Genomic DNA, 16,493 nt, shown 5'->3' on the forward strand with positions numbered 1-16,493 from the left:
GAGGGGAAGTTCTTGCATGAGGGATCGTGGAAATCACACCTTGGGCGGGTGACCAGATTCAGACACATATGCAGGAAATGGGGCAGGGTTTACGGAGTATGGTCTGGACGTGGAGGTGGCGAATCCATTTGTCATGTTGTAAAAAGGTAGAGAGTAGATTAGACTAAGACGGATGTTAACCTTAGTTAAGATGAGGATGAGCTATTAAACTAGTAGACATGAAACAGAACCATCTATCCCCGGATCGTCCTAGAAAGAACACCTTAGAGAGAATGGCGTGCATATCGATCGACACGATAAATCTACTAGATGATAAGGTTGATGATGCGACGCCACTTGGGCAGGGCAGCAACTCTGGCACGCTCAGCGTTGATGAGCTCCCAGTCAATCTCCCGGCGGCCGCTGTCAACGTCAATCTGAGCGGTTCGGAGCCAGCCCTGGCGCTTCCAGAGGTAACCGCAGGCCCAGAAGAAGAGCACTACTGGGAGGGCAAGGTAGGACTTGAAGAAGCCCTCGGCATCGTTGAGACCGCCACCGGGGGGTGCAATGGCCACGAAGAACTGTCATTGATGTTAGTTTATGATGCGTGATGTAAAGAGGTTACCAGAAGACATACCTGAGCGGCCAGGACGATGAAGATCAGGAACAAACCGAGGTAAGAACCGTAGACACCACCAACGGCGTGGAAGGGGATCTCGTCAAGTGTGTGACCGTGGTAAGCCCACGCCTTGCGGAAACGAATGTGGGCCAAGCAAATGGAGCCCCAGGTGAAGAGCGCGGCCAGACCAGACAAGGCCTGGAGCCAGGCAAACACTTCCTCACCAGATGAGTCCACGTTGACGTATCCCAAGACACCAAAGAGGATGATAATCAGCACAGACCAGAGAGGGCGACCGGAGCGGTCGACGTATGTGAAGACCTTGGGGGCGTATCCCTGCTCGGCAAGCGCGGTGAGGGTACGGGAAGCACCATACACGCCAGAGACACCAATGGAGAGCACAGAGACGAGGATGATGACGTTCATGAATGAGTCGTAGCCGTTAAGACCGGCATCTTTACCGACAATCACGAAGGGTGAGGCGGAAACGTCAATGTAGCCGCTACCCAAGAGACGCTCATCCTCTGAGGAGACGAGAAGGCCAATGAACGTAAGACCAACGATGTAGAAGCTACATGCACACCATTAGTTACCGCAAGAGCGCAGAGGTGGGGAAGAGGGAGTATAAGGATATCACATACAGAGTGATACGCCAAAAGACCTGCTTGATGGCTCCGGGTAGGGACTTGGTAGGGTTTTCGGACTCGGCTGCGGCCAAGCCGACCAGTTCGGTACCGCTGAAGGAGAAGGCAGCAGTCACGAAAACAGAGCAGAAACCCTTGAATCCGTTCTTGAAGGCACCGGGGTTGTACCAGTAGCGGGCACCAAAGTACTCGTCGTATTTGTGACCCGAAGGACCACCACCGAGAACAAGGACCAAAGCGATGATCATGAAGACGATAATGGCGCCGAGCTTTAGGCACGAAGACCAGAACTCTTCTTCGGCGTACCCAAGAGAGCCAAAAATGTTGAGGACAATGATGGCGACCATGAACACAGTAATCCAGACCGCGACACTAATGTCAACTCCCCAATACTCTATTGTGAGACCGGCGACTGTTAATTCTAGAGGGACAATGATGGCCCATTGGAAGACGTAATTCCAGCCCATGGCAAAGCCCCAGGAAGGGTCAATGAAGCGCGAGGAGTAAGTGTAGAAACCACCAGTGATAGGATACATAATAGACAGTTCACCAAGAGCGTAGACTAAATGATGAAATTGTCAGTATTATGTCTCATTTTGGGGCAAAAGGAGGAGACAATACGCACCGACGTTGAAGATCATAATACCAATAATCGTGAAATCCAGGAAGAGAGAAGCAGGGCCCTAAACAACAAGTCAGAACAGCACGACATGAGACTTGGCTTGGTGAATTGCGCGCTTACTCCGGTGTTGAGAGCGCTACCAGAACCGACGAAGAAACCAGCACCAATGGAACCACCAATGGCAATCATATGCATATGGCGGGTTTTCATTCGGCGCGGCAGCTCAACATAGTCGGCCGGGCGACGCTGGAAAGACTTGAAGTTGAGACCATTTCGGGTCAAAAAGTCCTCGTCCTCATAGCTGTGAATCTGGCCATCCTGAACATAGGCAGGCGGAGGCGCAGGGCCGGTCTCGACATCGGCAGGGCCTTTCTTGGGCTCCTCAGCGCCCATTGTATCGCGAGCAGAAGCGAAAGACTGTCAAAGAAGAGCGAGAAAAAAGGATGGGGGGATGGAAGGAATGGGAAAGAAAAGAAGAGAGGACGGGGTGAGCGACCGGGTTTAAAAGGATGAGCATGCGATCTTGCTTTAATAGGGAAGGCAGTCGGTATCAGCAAAATAATGCAGGGAACGCATGGAAGACTTCTTCGGACGCGTTGGAAAACAGGCGATGGCGAATCAAGATAAGAGATGGGGTGAACTTGGCCGAATCAAGCGTTAGACGGGCAGGCCGAGAGGCTGAGGTTACAATTGTCGCATCTCACCATGGATCGGGCAACGGTTTGACCACGCGATTGGGGCTCAGGATTGGCAGCTGGCTGCGACAGGCAGGAGAAGCGCCAGTCCGGGGTTCGACCAGACTTTTGTGGCGTCTTTTGAGTCTGCGGAAGGATGCTTGCGATGGCTTGATCCCTCCAGCAAGGAGGTATCTCCCACCTGTCTGACGGGTGGCAAGTGCGGTTGTGTTACTGTCCGACACCCCCCAAACTGGAAGGCATCTACGAGTGTTAGGGGCTATCGCTATCAAACTCATCTGCTATCAACTGGAAATAAGGTCGTGAATAATAATTTCCATGTGTCCCACGAGATTTGGTGGACCAGTGGAGAAGGTAATTACAGAACACGCATATATTACGCCAAGGTCGATAGGAGCTTTCTCCACGAATTGGATTCGCCGACCACCCGGTTATGAGCGGAGCGCGGTAAGATAGGTACACCAGGATACCAGAATAAAGTCTTGGTACCTCTCTCACTAATATAGCGGATGTAACATCGCGATCTGGGGTTCTCCACCGAGGCAGATAAGGATGACAGCTGACAGTGTTTTCCCTGAGCAGTTCTCGCGACACTGCTTCCCCTCGATGGAAGAAATACAGAATGTTCTCTGCAGACGGGATGATCGCAAATCGCCCGTGTAGCGTCTCTCGACGATCGAGGACATGGACGAGGTGCGGTGCTCGCACCAGACTGTGGACTTCTTGGTGTGCGGGGTAGCTCTGGTCAGGAGACTCGACGAGCTCGGTTCACGAGCCTGGGGGATACTTTCTCTATCTTCGCCATCACCAGACATCTCAGAACTTATTTCCATCTAACTTGCTGCTATCTTAATGTCTAATTAGTCAAATATACTCGTTTTTCATCAATGCTCTAATCGCATCCTCCTCCCGCTAGTAAGGTAGGATCTTACGATCGCGCAGCATGCCGCAGGGCTCGGACGAACCTTCTGGGGCCACCCTGGGCTACCTCGCGCCCATCTGCGTCGCCGTCTTCTTCATCTTTGTCTGGTAGTCCATCTCCATTCTCAGTTCTGCCTTTTGCATCTCACCCACAATCTCATTCTGAACAGGATTGAGTACAGGATCCTCTTTGGCACGCGAAACCGCTTCAGAGCCGCCGGTCGCCCCATCGATCCCGAGAGCTGGCCGCTCGGCATTCCCTATGCAACGCTCACCTCCACCGATCTCGATTCTCGCTTTCCGCTGGTCAAATATAGCGACTGGCTGACCCACCGGTCAGACAAGGCAAAGGAGGCCGCCGTCGACCCCCTTCCGAGCAAAGCGCCCGCCTCCCCCTCCGACTCCAGTCACTCGTTTGACCCTGCGGACAAAGAAGCTTGTGTTGGTGGGGACACTGGGGACGACCACGACGACGTCAACATTGCCTCCAGCCATGGCGATTCGCATATGGAGTGCGCCATTTGCATGGAATCATTTGAGGATGATGATTCCATCCGGTCGCTGACCTGTAACCACATCTACCATGCCACTTGCATCGATCCCTGGTTCACCAAGCGGCAGGCTCGGTGCCCGTTGTGCAAGAAATGCTATCCTCCAGAGCCTGGCTCGTCGGTCCCAACACGACCACCAGCCGTCTTGCTCAGGAATCAAATCTTTCCACGAGTGATTTGAGCACGTGTTGTTATTTCTCGGTCAAATGTGCTACAGATTATGTGATGCGCCTGCTTCCAGGTCGGACTTCTCCCTGGTAGCACTCGTGACTCCGAACTCTATTGAACCCATTCCTGCAACACCAGCACACGCTGTTCGCTTGTCCAGCTCGCTGCTTCCTGAGCTGCCCACGCCCTCAAATGCCGTTCGATTTCTAAATACACGAAGAAGCCCCGCGCGCTCGAGAACGGTCGACATCCGGGACCGCGATTCCCTTGCCGTTTCGGAGGGCGATATCCTCGCACGGCCTTTGTTTGCCGGCCCTCGTCGAGCACGGTCTGGGTCGCTTCCTCGCTGCGTTGCAACAAAACCAAATATCCTCCGCATCAGCGGCCACAGACACACCAGATTCGCCACATAGATTGACGTACTTGCTTCACGGATATACCATATCTGATATGTGGTCGTGTATGGCGAGGCAAAGTTGTACACTTTGTTGAGAATCGCTGCTACGATCGTGAAAACGCCTAGGCTCATGATACAGATCAGTAGCACCTTCTTCGTCCTTTTCATTTGTGTTTTGATGATCAACGGAATCGGGACAGCAAGCATTGCTGCGTCAGACGAGAGGTTGAAAACTGCTTGTGTGATGGAGTAGCGTTGGTAGGTAGCGCACTGCAGATTCTCCACTGGCATCGCCCAGTATTGGGAAAATGGTCGACAGTAGACCGCATAATAGGTCACCATGATCACCACAAATCCAACCGCCACATACACTGCCACGATCTTCACGTACAGGTGCAGGCGGAGATTCTTGGTGAGCCGCCAGAACAGTGTCAACATGCAGATCTTGACGCCCCAGGTCGAGAACAGCATACATTGCTCCAAGCCAATCACAATTTTGCTGCCAAAAATTCGGTCTTGAACCTGCTGTGGGTCGCGAAGCACCTGGTCATAGTCCGCTGGGTCCATAAGATTCGTTGCATAGTGGGAGGATATTTGGATCAATATCAGAAGACTGGTGTATATGAGCTAGGATGGTGGAGCTCAGTCAGCAGGGGCTAGAGGTTGTTGTGGTCGAGGCAAACCCACAAACGTCAGGGTCATCACGTAATCTTCGACTACCGATGCTGACGTTAGCACTTGACTGGAACAATCTTGGAAGAATCGGCCAACCTACAGTACAACCGCTTGAGGGACCCAGTGGCAATCACACGAGACACCCTTCTCAGTCAGCTCGTAACGTTTGCGTCGGACTGCATGAAACGTACATTCGGCCAATGTACAACACGATCCCAACGCTCCAGAATATGATCGATTCTGTAAGCAGCTGGCGCGTGGTAGGAGAGACATTCCCCATTGTGAGCAAGTTGCAACGGCCACTTTAATCGTGTGGTAAATGGACCGTTTGCAAAGCTAGTGAAAGGACATCGTGGGCCAAGAGACAGGGCGGCCGGATGGCTTTAAAGTCCTCTTGTCGATCGGAGGATCGATAAGGTGCACGCTCATTTAACGCCGTTCCTTCGCAAGGCGCCCAAAGCTTATCGAGCAAGTCAAGGGATCAGTTCGTGGCCCTCCGCACGACAAGGGCTCGGAGTCATAAGGGAGTCAGCGCAAGGGGCTTTACCCGCCACAGCTTCGCACGACGCGCATTTGTTTTGGATTTGATGGAATGTCTGGCCAGACAGTGTCCATTGCCGAGCAGATAAGATGAGCTTGACATACCTTGTTAAAGGCCAGTACAGAAGATGATCTGGATTTCCTTTACATCATTTGGGATCGCCCGCTGGTCGGTGAAGGAATCAAAAGAAATATGAGGGCCCCCAATTCTCAGAGGCATGCGCCCAATTACATTCTTGGCATCCATGATTATGCACGCTCGGGGATGCCTTGTGTAACCCTAGCAAACAACAATCCTTCTTTAGCTGCCTCCTCTTAAGGCTCATGTTGGTGACTTCCGCGGTTTCCAGACCTTGCTTTAACTATGCATGTGTGGTTTCAGACTCTTGAAACATTTACCACCCTGCGATCTATGATGGCTTGAGCTGGTTCGGGTCTCCTTTGGAGATCGGCGGAACCAGCGAAGCTTAAAACACGTCGTGCCGTCGGTGATCGTGTGATAAACGCGTCGCCTCATGCAGCTGATGTTTCACCTCTGATTCGCCAGGGTCAAAGATTTGCTTTTTCTTGCACGACCCTGTCGGCGCAAGTAGCGGTCAGACTCGAGAAGAAGCCTCGGCGAGTGTTTGATTCCTGGTAACACTAGCACACAGTGTTTTCGCGGAGACGCATCCAATCGTCTTCAATGTTACAGCTTCGATCATGACTTGCCTTCTATTCTCCCCCCACCTGCGAGCAATGTGTCTTCCGATACCGCACCTGAGTCGTTGAAAAGCCCGAAAATTCCTTGACAGACAATGACAGCATGAGCCTTTTTCGACTCAGTTTCACTTTTGTCAGTTCTCAGGCTAGAGCGTTCTTCACTCGTACTATCAAGCGGAGCCGGGAGGGTGAAGTATCGCATGGACCACATTCTTCTCTTGGCGAGCATGCCCGAACTTTTGGCCAGCCCGGCCGGATTTCTGACTCTCAATTATTAGCGGCTGTCATGTTGCTCCAAGCAGCAATCATCGTCGGAGCCGTATCCTGCGCTCTGTGCTACCACACCTTTAAAGTCGAACTTATTGGAGTCCCGGGAGTTCGGTATGAGTCAACCAAGCGAGACCCAATTCTGTTGAAGACTTGAAGTGCCAATGTGTATTCCACGTGGCGACTACATGAGTATGTTGGTGTTGGTGAGAACTTAACGAATCCTCGCGGTTGATTTTTTTCTACTCAGCACTTTGCTATTTGCGTAGAATATTCATGGTACTGCGTTACGAGATGGATGCTATCCCGTCAGGTCATTGGACCTTTTGAGCCCAGCCAATGCGGATAGGATGGGTTTGCATAATCTTTTACTCCGTAGTTGTACCGAGTTGTTTATCTTATAGCGCCTCAGTCATGGCAATGTTTCTGGAGCTCACACCAACGCCATTTGACCCACCTTACTCTCACTCTACATCTGTATCGCTACGACAGTAGTTCACCAATGTCATGAATTCAGACCTCTCCTTATAGTACGGTTCTATGTATTGAACTGAAGTATGCAGTTAACTTGACATCCCAAGTTCAATGTTGAAGCTACATTACCCTTCGCCGCATCTTACCTTTACCCTTTCCCCTAGCGATACTCTTGTTACCCAGATTGCTTCACCCGCCTCTGCTGCGCAACATGCTGCTCGAGCAAGGGTAATCATTATACACGAGAAACAAGGTTGTCAATCCCTATGGTCCTTGATATAATCTTCCGAGATCAAACGCAACTCTTCAAGCCCCTGTAAAGCCAGTCATCTGGCTCCCTGCGACTCTCTAGCGCACCGCCAGACTATGCCCATACCCAACCTTCGCTAGCATCTCCACATGGAGTCATGCCTCCCCAGCCAGGCCACTTTATCCGCCCTGCCATCATAATACGCATGGTACGGGTGCTTGACTGATGATAGCACCGACACACAGGCACCACCAGGACCAGGATCGTCTCTCGCAGCTTTATCCCGATCACCAGAGACCTCCCACTGGGTGGCCCCCGAGCGGTTGCAGAAGGGGGGAAAAAAAAAGATGAGATCTTCGCAGATCGCCACATAGTACTGGTCTGAAGCGGCCCGGAGGCGAGGCACGCCGAATAGGTCGTTGGATTTTGCCGTGGATCCTCGTGGGCCGGGGCTACCGGCCGCGGAGCAGTCCCAGCATAGACCTGGCGTTGTGAGTGCGAGTCTACCGGTGAGGATGGCGGAGTTTTATTGTGGGATAGGGTAAGCGTATGGGTTGAGCGATTTCTGCTGGGGGTAAGCTAACCATTCTGGATCCGGCCCTGCGTCTCACGATGAGGACGGCTAGACGAGTTGCTTTCGAAGAGAGGGAACGTCGTTGGTGTCGAGAAGAGCTGAAGGTTTGTGAGCTTTCGGAAGGGGCATAGGGGCAGGTCCGTTCATGAGACATACCTTTCAAATCCTGTCGAGTGATGAGAAAAGGAAGGACTAACAAGGAACACAGCCCGGGGGAGCTCTTTCTTCTACGCTTTGCAAGTTCTGCATCAGACCGCCGCCACTCGCTGCGGCACAGTTAAACAAAGGAGTCTCGCGGCCGGAGTTTATGCTTGGAGGACTTGCCTCTTGAGCTTTGTTGGACACGAGACAATCGAGATATAGTCTGGCCTTGAGCTCAGGATCAGGAATCAGCGTTGGTCCGGTTAGATCAGAGATACTATCGTGGTACAAGCGGCCCCAAACTCAAGTATACCATATATACCTCCAAACGGATAGCGCCGTTGGACCTTGACGGCAAAGCCCTCTCTCGGATTGCCAAGCTCTCCAGGATGTCAGTGCTTGACTTTATCTGCACAAAGAGATTCCCCTGAATGCCGTCCAATCATCCAGCTGGAGTACGCGCTGTTGGCCACCGCCGCTTCTGTCAGGTTCTCTGGGAGCAGAGAGGCTCTTGGCTTTTTTCTTTTTCCCTGTCTTGGCCGCCAAGAGAGAGGATCCGCGGAGGATGCGCCGCGGGCAAGGGCGCAAGCGTGACTGCGGATGGATTGGGCCGCTCGCTTGGTGGATGAATCGCCGCCAGGCAGGCTCCCGTACGGAGTCGACTTCAAACATCAGGTGTATCCAAGCGCTCGAAGGGCAGTCTAGACGTGAATACTTAGTACGCGGACTGGCCCCATCGATAACGAAGATCTAGAGTGGGTAGCAAGGTACGTTGCAGATCAAGCGTCAGCACAGTCCATGGGAGACCCTGGGTCTGACAAGCCCGTGCTCCTAAATCAAACCCGACCTCCAAGTTCTTGTTCTGCAAGCGGAACCAATGAACTTCAAAAGTGGCTCCTTGGCCCCGGTACCTAGTTCACGATTGTCAATGCGAGTTATACGGCAGTTTGTTGGGACAGGGGGTCAGGTCAGACTCGAGTTGCCCGTTTCCCATTCGTATCTCGATCTAATAAGCAACTCGGCTGGGCAGTTTCCTCGCCTAACGGGGTCATAGCTGCTCTCCCTTTTGAACGCTTGATCTTCCAAGAAAACTCAGGAGGCCTTTCCTGATAGACCCAGGATGCAGGACCGGACTAAAGGACGGGTGTGGGGCGTAGAATGGATAATGACATTCAATCAAAGGACTAAGTAGCACCTATTGTCATGATGCAGTGGATCAAGTTGCTGTGCTGTTCAAGCAGAGAGAGCTAGATTCAGTTAGGCTGGCGAGGTCTCGCATTTTTGCGTTGGTGTAACTGCCATTCACGCCGTTCAGCAGAACCTTTCAGAGCAATTTCAATGCTTGGCCTCTGTGCAACATCAACATGTGCAATCACTTACTTAGTATTATCGTGTATGAGAAGGTTATTTGTGTCAGGCGGCCTAGGTAAGTAAGCTCCAGTTCCAAGTTCAAGGAAGACAAGGCTGTAATGAGGATATCAAGCATCGATTTTCATATTTCCTGTCTGCATCTCTAGCCGGATACGCTGTTTCCGAACACTGCTAAGAAAATCCGTAAACTCATTGTAGGCAAACTTCTTCCCAATCAAGCAGAAGGCCGAATAAACTGTCCACCCTCCCACGACTCACCCGCCTCCAAAGCTGTCCAACTAGAAACAGCACCGGCCTCTACACAAACCATCTTCTTATACCCATCATCGGGGCTGAAATCGCCCATGCCCTTGGCCTTCTCAATCCATGGGTTCCAGATAACGGCATCCGTCAGTCCTTCACGTGTAATGGAGAACAGATCTCCGTTGGACGCTGAGGAGACGACAATGGGGACAGCGGGGTCGAGGCCCTTGTAGACGCGGTCCGTTTCGGAGGCGATTTGCAGTGTGGCCGCGGTCTCGGTGTGTTCGGTGGCATTGAGGACTTTGTCGATGTAGGATTTCCCTTGCAGAGACTTGATTTGGATTGTTGAGATGTCCTATCCGCATTACTTGTCAGCTACTGAACCCCGTCTCTTCATTTACCCCCGCTAGACGTAAATCGGCAGAAGCGAGGGATGTGGCGTGTACGTACCTCAATAGCCAAATAGGTATGCAACAACACCTGGAACTCAAAGTTCTCACTCCCCTGGTTCCGCACCTGCAGAGATGTTCCCAGCCCCTCGCGCGACAGGGTAACACTGTATACGAGCCCGAACTCGTAGGGCCACTTTGACTTGGTGTCGTTGGAGAGCATAGATGAGGAAAGACCGAAGTCGAGCTTTACAGCATTGTCGGCGGTGGTGGAAGAGGCGGTGGATTCGGAGGACGACTTGCCGAGGAATTCCCAGAGACTGTTGCGCGCGAAGCCGTGTTGGGGGAGGGAGGAGGTTGCGTGGTTAGCTGGGGGAGGGCCGAAGACCTATTTTCCAACTACTGTCAGTAATTGTTGATGTTTCGATTTAGCTTCCGGACTGAGCACTGGATCCAGGAACCCAGGGGCGAGGGGAAGGTTTAGAGACAAACGTACCGGGAAAACAACCGGAATTCCACCGCGAATTGGCTTTGATCCATCCAGTGCAGCGGCCTCGCTGAGCCAGAGCTGCTCTGCACCACTAGCGGTCTTCCACGATGTGACTGTTGCGCCGTAGAGATGGACGGTGACGGATTCGCCGGAGGGCAATGTGGCCTGGACGACGTTGTTTGCGAGGGAGATGGTGGGTTGCGGGGGAGTAGCGGTGACGCCGATGGCGGCGGGTTTCTTGGATCGATCCATTTCTGATATTGTGGTGAGTTAGGAGGTTGAATTGAGCGGCGATGGACGATGCGGATGGAATATTGTAGAGGTGGTGTGGTGTGGTTGAAATGGCGAGGTGAGGAATGGTCTGGAATGGTGGGGTTGAGTGTTGGCCGTTGGGTGAGGTCACTGGGTGGGGCTCCTGGGTTCCCGACAGTTGGGTTCAATCGCGATTCGCGATCTATAGAACCTAGATCAGCACATGGCCGGAGATATCACTTTTTGGTTTGAGAGTGTCCATAAATGGAATGCTGCTTCATATCCAGAAATATATACTTATAAAAAGTGATGTCGATACCTATGGACGCAGAATTCTGAGTCTTGACTCTGTATAACCCACGAGAGATTTTGCGACTCGCTAATCCTTGCTTGAGGAGGCTTACAAATTTTGACAGCAAGATAACTAATATGAACCGTAAAATCATTAATGTGTTTTGTTTGCTAGTTTACATTATCAACAATTGTATGATTTTTCCATACCCATCACGTTGCTTTTCGACGTAAGCCTGAAGAGTTTCTCCAGCTCATTTAGCAGATCGTCGAGCCCCCGCTCCGCAGTCGAGATTGACCTCTCCGCATCCAGCTAGTCACAAATCGAGCTTGTGACAATTTCACCCAGAGAAAGACTCCAATAGCCCTATCGGCGATTAGGGTAGTCAAATCCGGATTTTCCTCGCTGTTCAAGTCGCTATGGTTGTGTAGTTTGTCACGGATGTATTTTGTGATATCATCTCTAGTAAGGTCCTGTGAGCCAGAGCCTCTGATTGTCGGGAGCGATTGAAGAAAAGAGAGAATACTCTTGGCTAGAAACACATAGTTTCAGCTCTTGATGGCCTATACCAACCCAATCAGTGAGTAGTTTCACAAAATCCTTGTGCCTGACCTGTCTGTTTTCTTTGTATTCATCCAAGACATCAATGAATATATAAAGACAGTGATTGCCATGTTGCTTTGGTAATGTAACCAGCACCAAAAACGCATCGTTAATATTGCTGTTTCGAAGTAGAATGTCCGTTGCCATCAGGTAAGCAGATTGTTTGAGCTCTTGCCACTGCTTAGGGAATGTCAGGGAAATGAGGTCATGACATCTATCCAGTATCTCGTATAGCAACGTTCGTTTCAGGCCCAAGAAAGATTTCTGGAGGTCGTGCTCAGGGTTTGAGAAGAAATGCTTTGCGATGGTCAAGTTCCTATTTCCTTTTATTGTGAGAAGTTAATTACAAGAGTCCAGGGTAGGGATTCTCAGGATCTCACCTGCCCACGTTTTCAGCGCAGCTTCCGTGCGAGGATAGGAGCATAGAAACTTTATCAGGGTCGACTTTCCAGAACCTAGCTTCCCTCATATATGAAAGATTCCTTGCTCAGAACCCAACCACATTGTGAAAAATTCTCCCAGGGAGAGGAAACCATGGTATCAGGTGTGCCGGATCATCAATGAATATCCATTTGAATGTCTCTGAATGAGGCACTACGACAGCCTTCACGCGGGATTCCATTGGCTTTTAGGGAGGCATGATGAGCAATCAAATCCGTTTCTACTTCTAAGAACTCAGAAGGCTCGGAAGCTTCTCTTGTGCATCACTATTGTTACCCACCGTAGTGATAGCATGTCGAATCTTCGTGATTTCCTCCTCGATGAATTGCAAGCTCATCGAATGGCTTTGCGAGCCATCAATCAGCGACTCAAGTCTCTCTTTCGTCAAGGATCTGTCCAGTTTGCCAAGTTGAGTATTGAGGTCGTTTCGACACCTGTCTAGTCTAGACAAAAGCTGCGTCTAATCCTTCTCCTACTACTGACTGCGTAATGTGACCATCAAGCTCTGACGACGAGAGTTCAAGCCCGAGGTATTGATCTTTCGAAGCAACATCAAGATCTCCTCGGCTATGCTCTGAGGGTCAGATTCGAGTTGGGCCTTTGCATCTCATATGATGGTCTCGAGGCTTTGTTTCTCCGCCGTGGAGCCCTTGCCGAAGTCGTAAATCTCCTGTGCACCATTGAGGATCTTGGAGCTGAACTCGGCTATCGCACTGACGAGGCCAGACTGATCGCTGTTAGGGGGTCCATCGCGTCGGGAGCGAACGTTCAGTCGTCTGGTCTTTTTGCTTGAGCCAGTGATGATGTTTCCGGTAGGTCAAATCCTGAGCAAAAGCTATAGTACTTCGCCTGACTCCAAGCAACTAGGCCTTGTCTTGGAACACGAAGCGCATCTTGCTGGTCAGGGAATAGCGCAGACATGAAGGCGGGGTTGCCTCAACAGCTGTAAGCTGGCAGCTGACACCTCATCCTGCGGATAAATCCACACCGAAAAAGCAAACTTATCAGCCAGCCAATGGAAACAGAGACACTGGGCCATAATGCTTATTTTACGCCTTTGCCCCGGTCCGTTGACTATGCGCTACTATGTACGAGTATGCGTTGAGCATTACTCCCGACAAATCAGGTATAATAAACCATAGAAAATCGCTAGTAGAGGTATATATCATGTTTTTACTTAATCCTAACGAAAAGGTAAGCTAATTACGCATAACTGGACTACTACCTATGCACAGGCTATATGCTTGTCTATCTGACCAAGTTAGTGGCATTCTTCGTAAATCAGCTTAGTAGATCAGTCTCCGGCCCGACTAAGTATGGAGCTGGTGTGCTATATTACCCTCAAGGGAGATAGACGAGGCGCTTGGATAACCATGGCAGGTGCATCAGGTCTAAGGGGGTTGGTGACATACCAGTTTTTAGTTCACCCAATCGCAGACAAGAAGACCGTCATCACATGGCACATTAATAATACCAAGATTCGTCCCCGTCTTTACTAGCAACCATGTATAAAAGTTACCAAGCACCCGGCTCCAGAGGAGGCATAACTGAACCAAGAACTTAATCTACCGAGTCTCCAGCATGTCCAACGAAACCTACAACCTCGTCCAATCCCGCTACGGCGACATCGCTAGGCAGACCACTACCACCGAAGAGTACGACAAAGAGGAGAGTATCGCCCGCGCCTTCGGCTACAGCGCCGATGACCTTAGCTCGCTGCCGGAAAAGACCAATCTCGGCCTAAGCTGCGGCAACCCGGTGGCTTTTGCGCACGTGAGAGAGGCTAGTGATCTGCCCCATCGGTATCATGATGATAAATAGTGTGCTAACTTTCCACGCAGGGCGAGACGGTCCTAGACCTAGGAAGTGGGAGCGGTATTGACGTGCTCCTGGCGGCTCGGAAAGTCGGGCCTACCGGGCAGGCTATCGGGGTTGATATGACGAGGGCAAGTAGATCAGCATACTATACCCTCACCAAGAAGCCTATAGCTGATACCTGTGAAGAGTATGATCGACCTCGCCGAGAAGAACATCAAAGCGGCCGGCGTGCCCAACGCACGAATCATCGAAGCAAACATCACATCCATCCCGCTCTCAGATTCCAGCGTCGATTGCATTATTAGTAACTGCGTAATCAATCTCGTCCCCAGTTCCGATAAAGCCGGAGTGTTCAAGGAGATCGCGCGGCTACTAAAGCCCGGTGGGAGAGTGGCGATCAGCGATATTCTCGCCAAAAAGCCGCTTCCGGATACTATCACCAAGGACATGGCGCTATATGTCGGGTGTGTGGCTGGTGCGAGTCAGATTTTGGAGTATGAAAGGTATTTGCAGGAGGCTGGGTTTGAAGGTACGTTCCGTAAGCTGTCGTCATTTGGGGAGGGTAATGTGCTAATGTGATTGTAGACGTGCTTATTGTCAATGCAAACTCTGATCTTAACCTCTACAAGGGGTCTTCGTATCTCCCCCAGAGCCAGAACTCGTGCTGTGGTAGTGGCTGTGGAGCACAGGATGCTACAGATGAGTTGGCTGATCTGGATTTCAATGAGTGGGTTGGTGAGTAGCTCTCCCTGTCCTGGTTCGATCATGTTGTTGACATGTCATTCAGGTTCTTTCCAGATCTATGCTATCAAGGGGTAAAAGTGGTTAATGGACAAATTCTGAGGCGGGAAGTTCTTCTGAAAGCCTGGATTCCTAATGTGTGAAGTCACTTGTTTATGGTAGTTGTCTCCTTGAAAGTAGTAGTATGTTCTCAAGGGACAGAAACAACCGCAACTCTAGTATCACTGCAACCATCATCCATCCAGTAGCGCAAATATCCTTGTTAAGAACCATACACTCAGCACCCGACTCGCATCCCAGCTCCGAGCGCACACCCCGCGCATCTGTGTAGCTGCGCATAGACGTGATGACCCTGGCTGCCGTTTCGCATGGAGTAGATTTCCCCGAGCTGCCATTGGCACAGAGCGATGGCTGTAGATTCGAAATGTCATGAATGAGAGAGCTGACTCAAACAGGCTGCTCAGTGTCGACGACCTGCGGATCCGTGGCTGGGAGAGAGGACATCCGCTCTCTGCGCTCGTCGTCGGACGAGGTGGGTATTGGCGTTGGTTGCTAGGAAGTCTCGATTCGGCACTAGCAGTTAGGCCTGGAGATTCTTTTACATGCGACCGCTTCTTCGGCATTAGTCTAGCTCCCGGCGAAACGATAGGCAGGGCATCAAAGTCCGTCCTGTGGCCTGCCAGATACCCTCCAACCTCCTGATCAGAATTGTCACGCAAACGCAGCAGTGACCGGAGGAGAGCATTCTGGAAATACCACATCAGCAATGTCCACCAAACCAACCATCCTCTTCGTCTGCATCCACAACGCCGGCCACTCCCAAATGGCTACCGGCTACCTCACCCACCTCGCAGGCGACACACTTAACGATCTAGCAGCCAGTTCCACGCCAGCAAGCTCTATCAGCCCCAGAGTCAGTAAGGCAATGCGTGAAGAAGGCATCAACCTAGTAAAGGAGATACCGAAAATTCTTACGGCCAATGCCGCCCAGAAAAGCCATCTTGTTACTACCATGGGCTGTGGTGACGCCTGTCTGCTTTTCCCTGTTGATGATCCTGCAGGCCAGGGGCTTGATGCTGTGCGGTTTGTTTGGGATGAGATTCGGCGTCTGGTGGAAGGACTTATTGCGGAGATTGGTGCCGACCGTTGAAGAGTAGGCAGTTGATATAAATTATGTTATTGACAGAGTGCGCTCCGGCTCCAGGAAAGAACTCAGGCATAGTCAGTGATGATGCGTGCATGTAGATGTCTGTATGAACAATGAAGCTATCTAGCTAAATGACATGAAAGAAGACATGTGTGCTAGAACCTTCCGTGGAAGCCAAAGGAGGGCATCTAACAATAGTAAGAATCATAAGAGGAACCTCTTATGAGGAAATTAGCTACGTGAGGAACTTTATAAAAGCAGAAGCTAGATAAGACGGGTTACGAAATATAAAATAGTTATAATAAGGTATGCCTTCTAAGAAGATCCTTTGAACCTGGTTTAATCACAAGTGGAAGACTTTTGTCCTGTAAGGATTTCTTTCGGAGGCTCTTTAGCCATTGAAGCCCGCAGGCGTGGGATCTGTGACATGAAGTTGCCAGTTGTACCCGCCTGGACCGCTGGCCCCTGGCTCATGAGCCGTGACGGA

The 16,493-nt window shown here is 51.1% G+C and overlaps 8 protein-coding genes across 8 annotated transcripts; 4 read left to right on the forward strand and 4 right to left on the reverse strand.

Annotated features, from left to right (window-relative positions):
- Positions 1–305: 305 nt before the first annotated feature.
- On the reverse strand, positions 306–2,257 carry BJX68DRAFT_260619 (amino acid permease/ SLC12A domain-containing protein; the record flags this gene model as incomplete). Its single annotated transcript, XM_071043923.1, has 5 exons — positions 306–560; positions 617–1,169; positions 1,240–1,804; positions 1,868–1,925; positions 1,985–2,257. 5 exons carry the CDS (start codon positions 2,255–2,257, stop codon positions 306–308), a joined length of 1,704 nt encoding a protein of 567 aa, XP_070905905.1.
- A 1,245-nt stretch (positions 2,258–3,502) lies between these two features.
- Positions 3,503–4,212, forward strand: BJX68DRAFT_260620 (putative RING finger protein; the record flags this gene model as incomplete). The annotated part of the gene is made up of 2 exons (XM_071043924.1): positions 3,503–3,588; positions 3,651–4,212. The coding sequence occupies 2 exons, from the start codon at positions 3,503–3,505 to the stop codon at positions 4,210–4,212; spliced, it is 648 nt and encodes a 215-aa protein (XP_070905906.1).
- A 30-nt stretch (positions 4,213–4,242) lies between these two features.
- On the reverse strand, positions 4,243–5,551 carry BJX68DRAFT_260621 (uncharacterized protein; the record flags this gene model as incomplete). The annotated part of the gene is made up of 4 exons (XM_071043925.1): positions 4,243–5,223; positions 5,284–5,312; positions 5,372–5,415; positions 5,463–5,551. The coding sequence occupies 4 exons, from the start codon at positions 5,549–5,551 to the stop codon at positions 4,243–4,245; spliced, it is 1,143 nt and encodes a 380-aa protein (XP_070905907.1).
- Positions 5,552–7,028: 1,477 nt separating this feature from the next.
- On the forward strand, positions 7,029–7,333 carry BJX68DRAFT_12216 (uncharacterized protein). The gene has a single exon (XM_071036136.1). It carries the CDS (start codon positions 7,120–7,122, stop codon positions 7,273–7,275), a length of 156 nt encoding a protein of 51 aa, XP_070905908.1. The 5' UTR covers positions 7,029–7,119; the 3' UTR covers positions 7,276–7,333.
- Positions 7,334–9,473: 2,140 nt separating this feature from the next.
- BJX68DRAFT_223350 (D-hexose-6-phosphate mutarotase) lies at positions 9,474–11,079 on the reverse strand. The gene is made up of 3 exons (XM_071038123.1): positions 10,719–11,079; positions 10,284–10,610; positions 9,474–10,188 (listed from the first exon to the last, which is right to left on the reverse strand). Exons 1-3 carry the CDS (start codon positions 10,962–10,964, stop codon positions 9,805–9,807), a joined length of 957 nt encoding a protein of 318 aa, XP_070905909.1. The 5' UTR covers positions 10,965–11,079; the 3' UTR covers positions 9,474–9,804.
- Positions 11,080–11,474: 395 nt separating this feature from the next.
- On the reverse strand, positions 11,475–12,176 carry BJX68DRAFT_223352 (uncharacterized protein). Its single transcript, XM_071038124.1, has one exon. It carries the CDS (start codon positions 12,004–12,006, stop codon positions 11,719–11,721), a length of 288 nt encoding a protein of 95 aa, XP_070905910.1. The 5' UTR covers positions 12,007–12,176; the 3' UTR covers positions 11,475–11,718.
- Positions 12,177–13,822: 1,646 nt separating this feature from the next.
- On the forward strand, positions 13,823–15,087 carry BJX68DRAFT_223356 (putative UbiE/COQ5 family methyltransferase). Its single transcript, XM_071038125.1, has 5 exons — positions 13,823–14,082; positions 14,142–14,246; positions 14,305–14,647; positions 14,704–14,853; positions 14,906–15,087. The coding sequence occupies exons 1-5, from the start codon at positions 13,882–13,884 to the stop codon at positions 14,935–14,937; spliced, it is 831 nt and encodes a 276-aa protein (XP_070905911.1). The 5' UTR covers positions 13,823–13,881; the 3' UTR covers positions 14,938–15,087.
- Positions 15,088–15,625: 538 nt separating this feature from the next.
- BJX68DRAFT_260624 (phosphotyrosine protein phosphatase I superfamily) lies at positions 15,626–16,009 on the forward strand (the record flags this gene model as incomplete). The annotated part of the gene is made up of 1 exon (XM_071043926.1): positions 15,626–16,009. The coding sequence occupies one exon, from the start codon at positions 15,626–15,628 to the stop codon at positions 16,007–16,009; it is 384 nt and encodes a 127-aa protein (XP_070905912.1).
- Between the last annotated feature and the right edge of the window lie 484 nt (positions 16,010–16,493).

This window comes from Aspergillus pseudodeflectus (assembly GCF_044049435.1).
Source record: "Aspergillus pseudodeflectus strain CBS 756.74 chromosome Unknown BJX68scaffold_1, whole genome shotgun sequence".
Taxonomy (NCBI): Eukaryota; Fungi; Ascomycota; class Eurotiomycetes; order Eurotiales; family Aspergillaceae; genus Aspergillus; species Aspergillus pseudodeflectus.

Coding starts and splice junctions, on each gene's coding strand:
- BJX68DRAFT_12216 (XM_071036136.1), top strand. CDS start 7,120: ATGCGGATAGGATGGGTTTGCATAATCTTTTACTCCGTAGTTGTACCG.
- BJX68DRAFT_223350 (XM_071038123.1), bottom strand. CDS start 10,964: ATGGATCGATCCAAGAAACCCGCCGCCATCGGCGTCACCGCTACTCCC. Junction 10,611..10,718: donor GAATTCCGGTTGTTTTCCCG/GTACGTTTGTCT, acceptor GTTGGAAAATAG/GTCTTCGGCCCTCCCCCAGC. Junction 10,189..10,283: donor ATACCTATTTGGCTATTGAG/GTACGTACACGC, acceptor TAATGCGGATAG/GACATCTCAACAATCCAAAT.
- BJX68DRAFT_223352 (XM_071038124.1), bottom strand. CDS start 12,006: ATGGCAACGGACATTCTACTTCGAAACAGCAATATTAACGATGCGTTT.
- BJX68DRAFT_223356 (XM_071038125.1), top strand. CDS start 13,882: ATGTCCAACGAAACCTACAACCTCGTCCAATCCCGCTACGGCGACATC. Junction 14,247..14,304: donor TCGGGGTTGATATGACGAGG/GCAAGTAGATCA, acceptor ATACCTGTGAAG/AGTATGATCGACCTCGCCGA. Junction 14,648..14,703: donor GCAGGAGGCTGGGTTTGAAG/GTACGTTCCGTA, acceptor ATGTGATTGTAG/ACGTGCTTATTGTCAATGCA.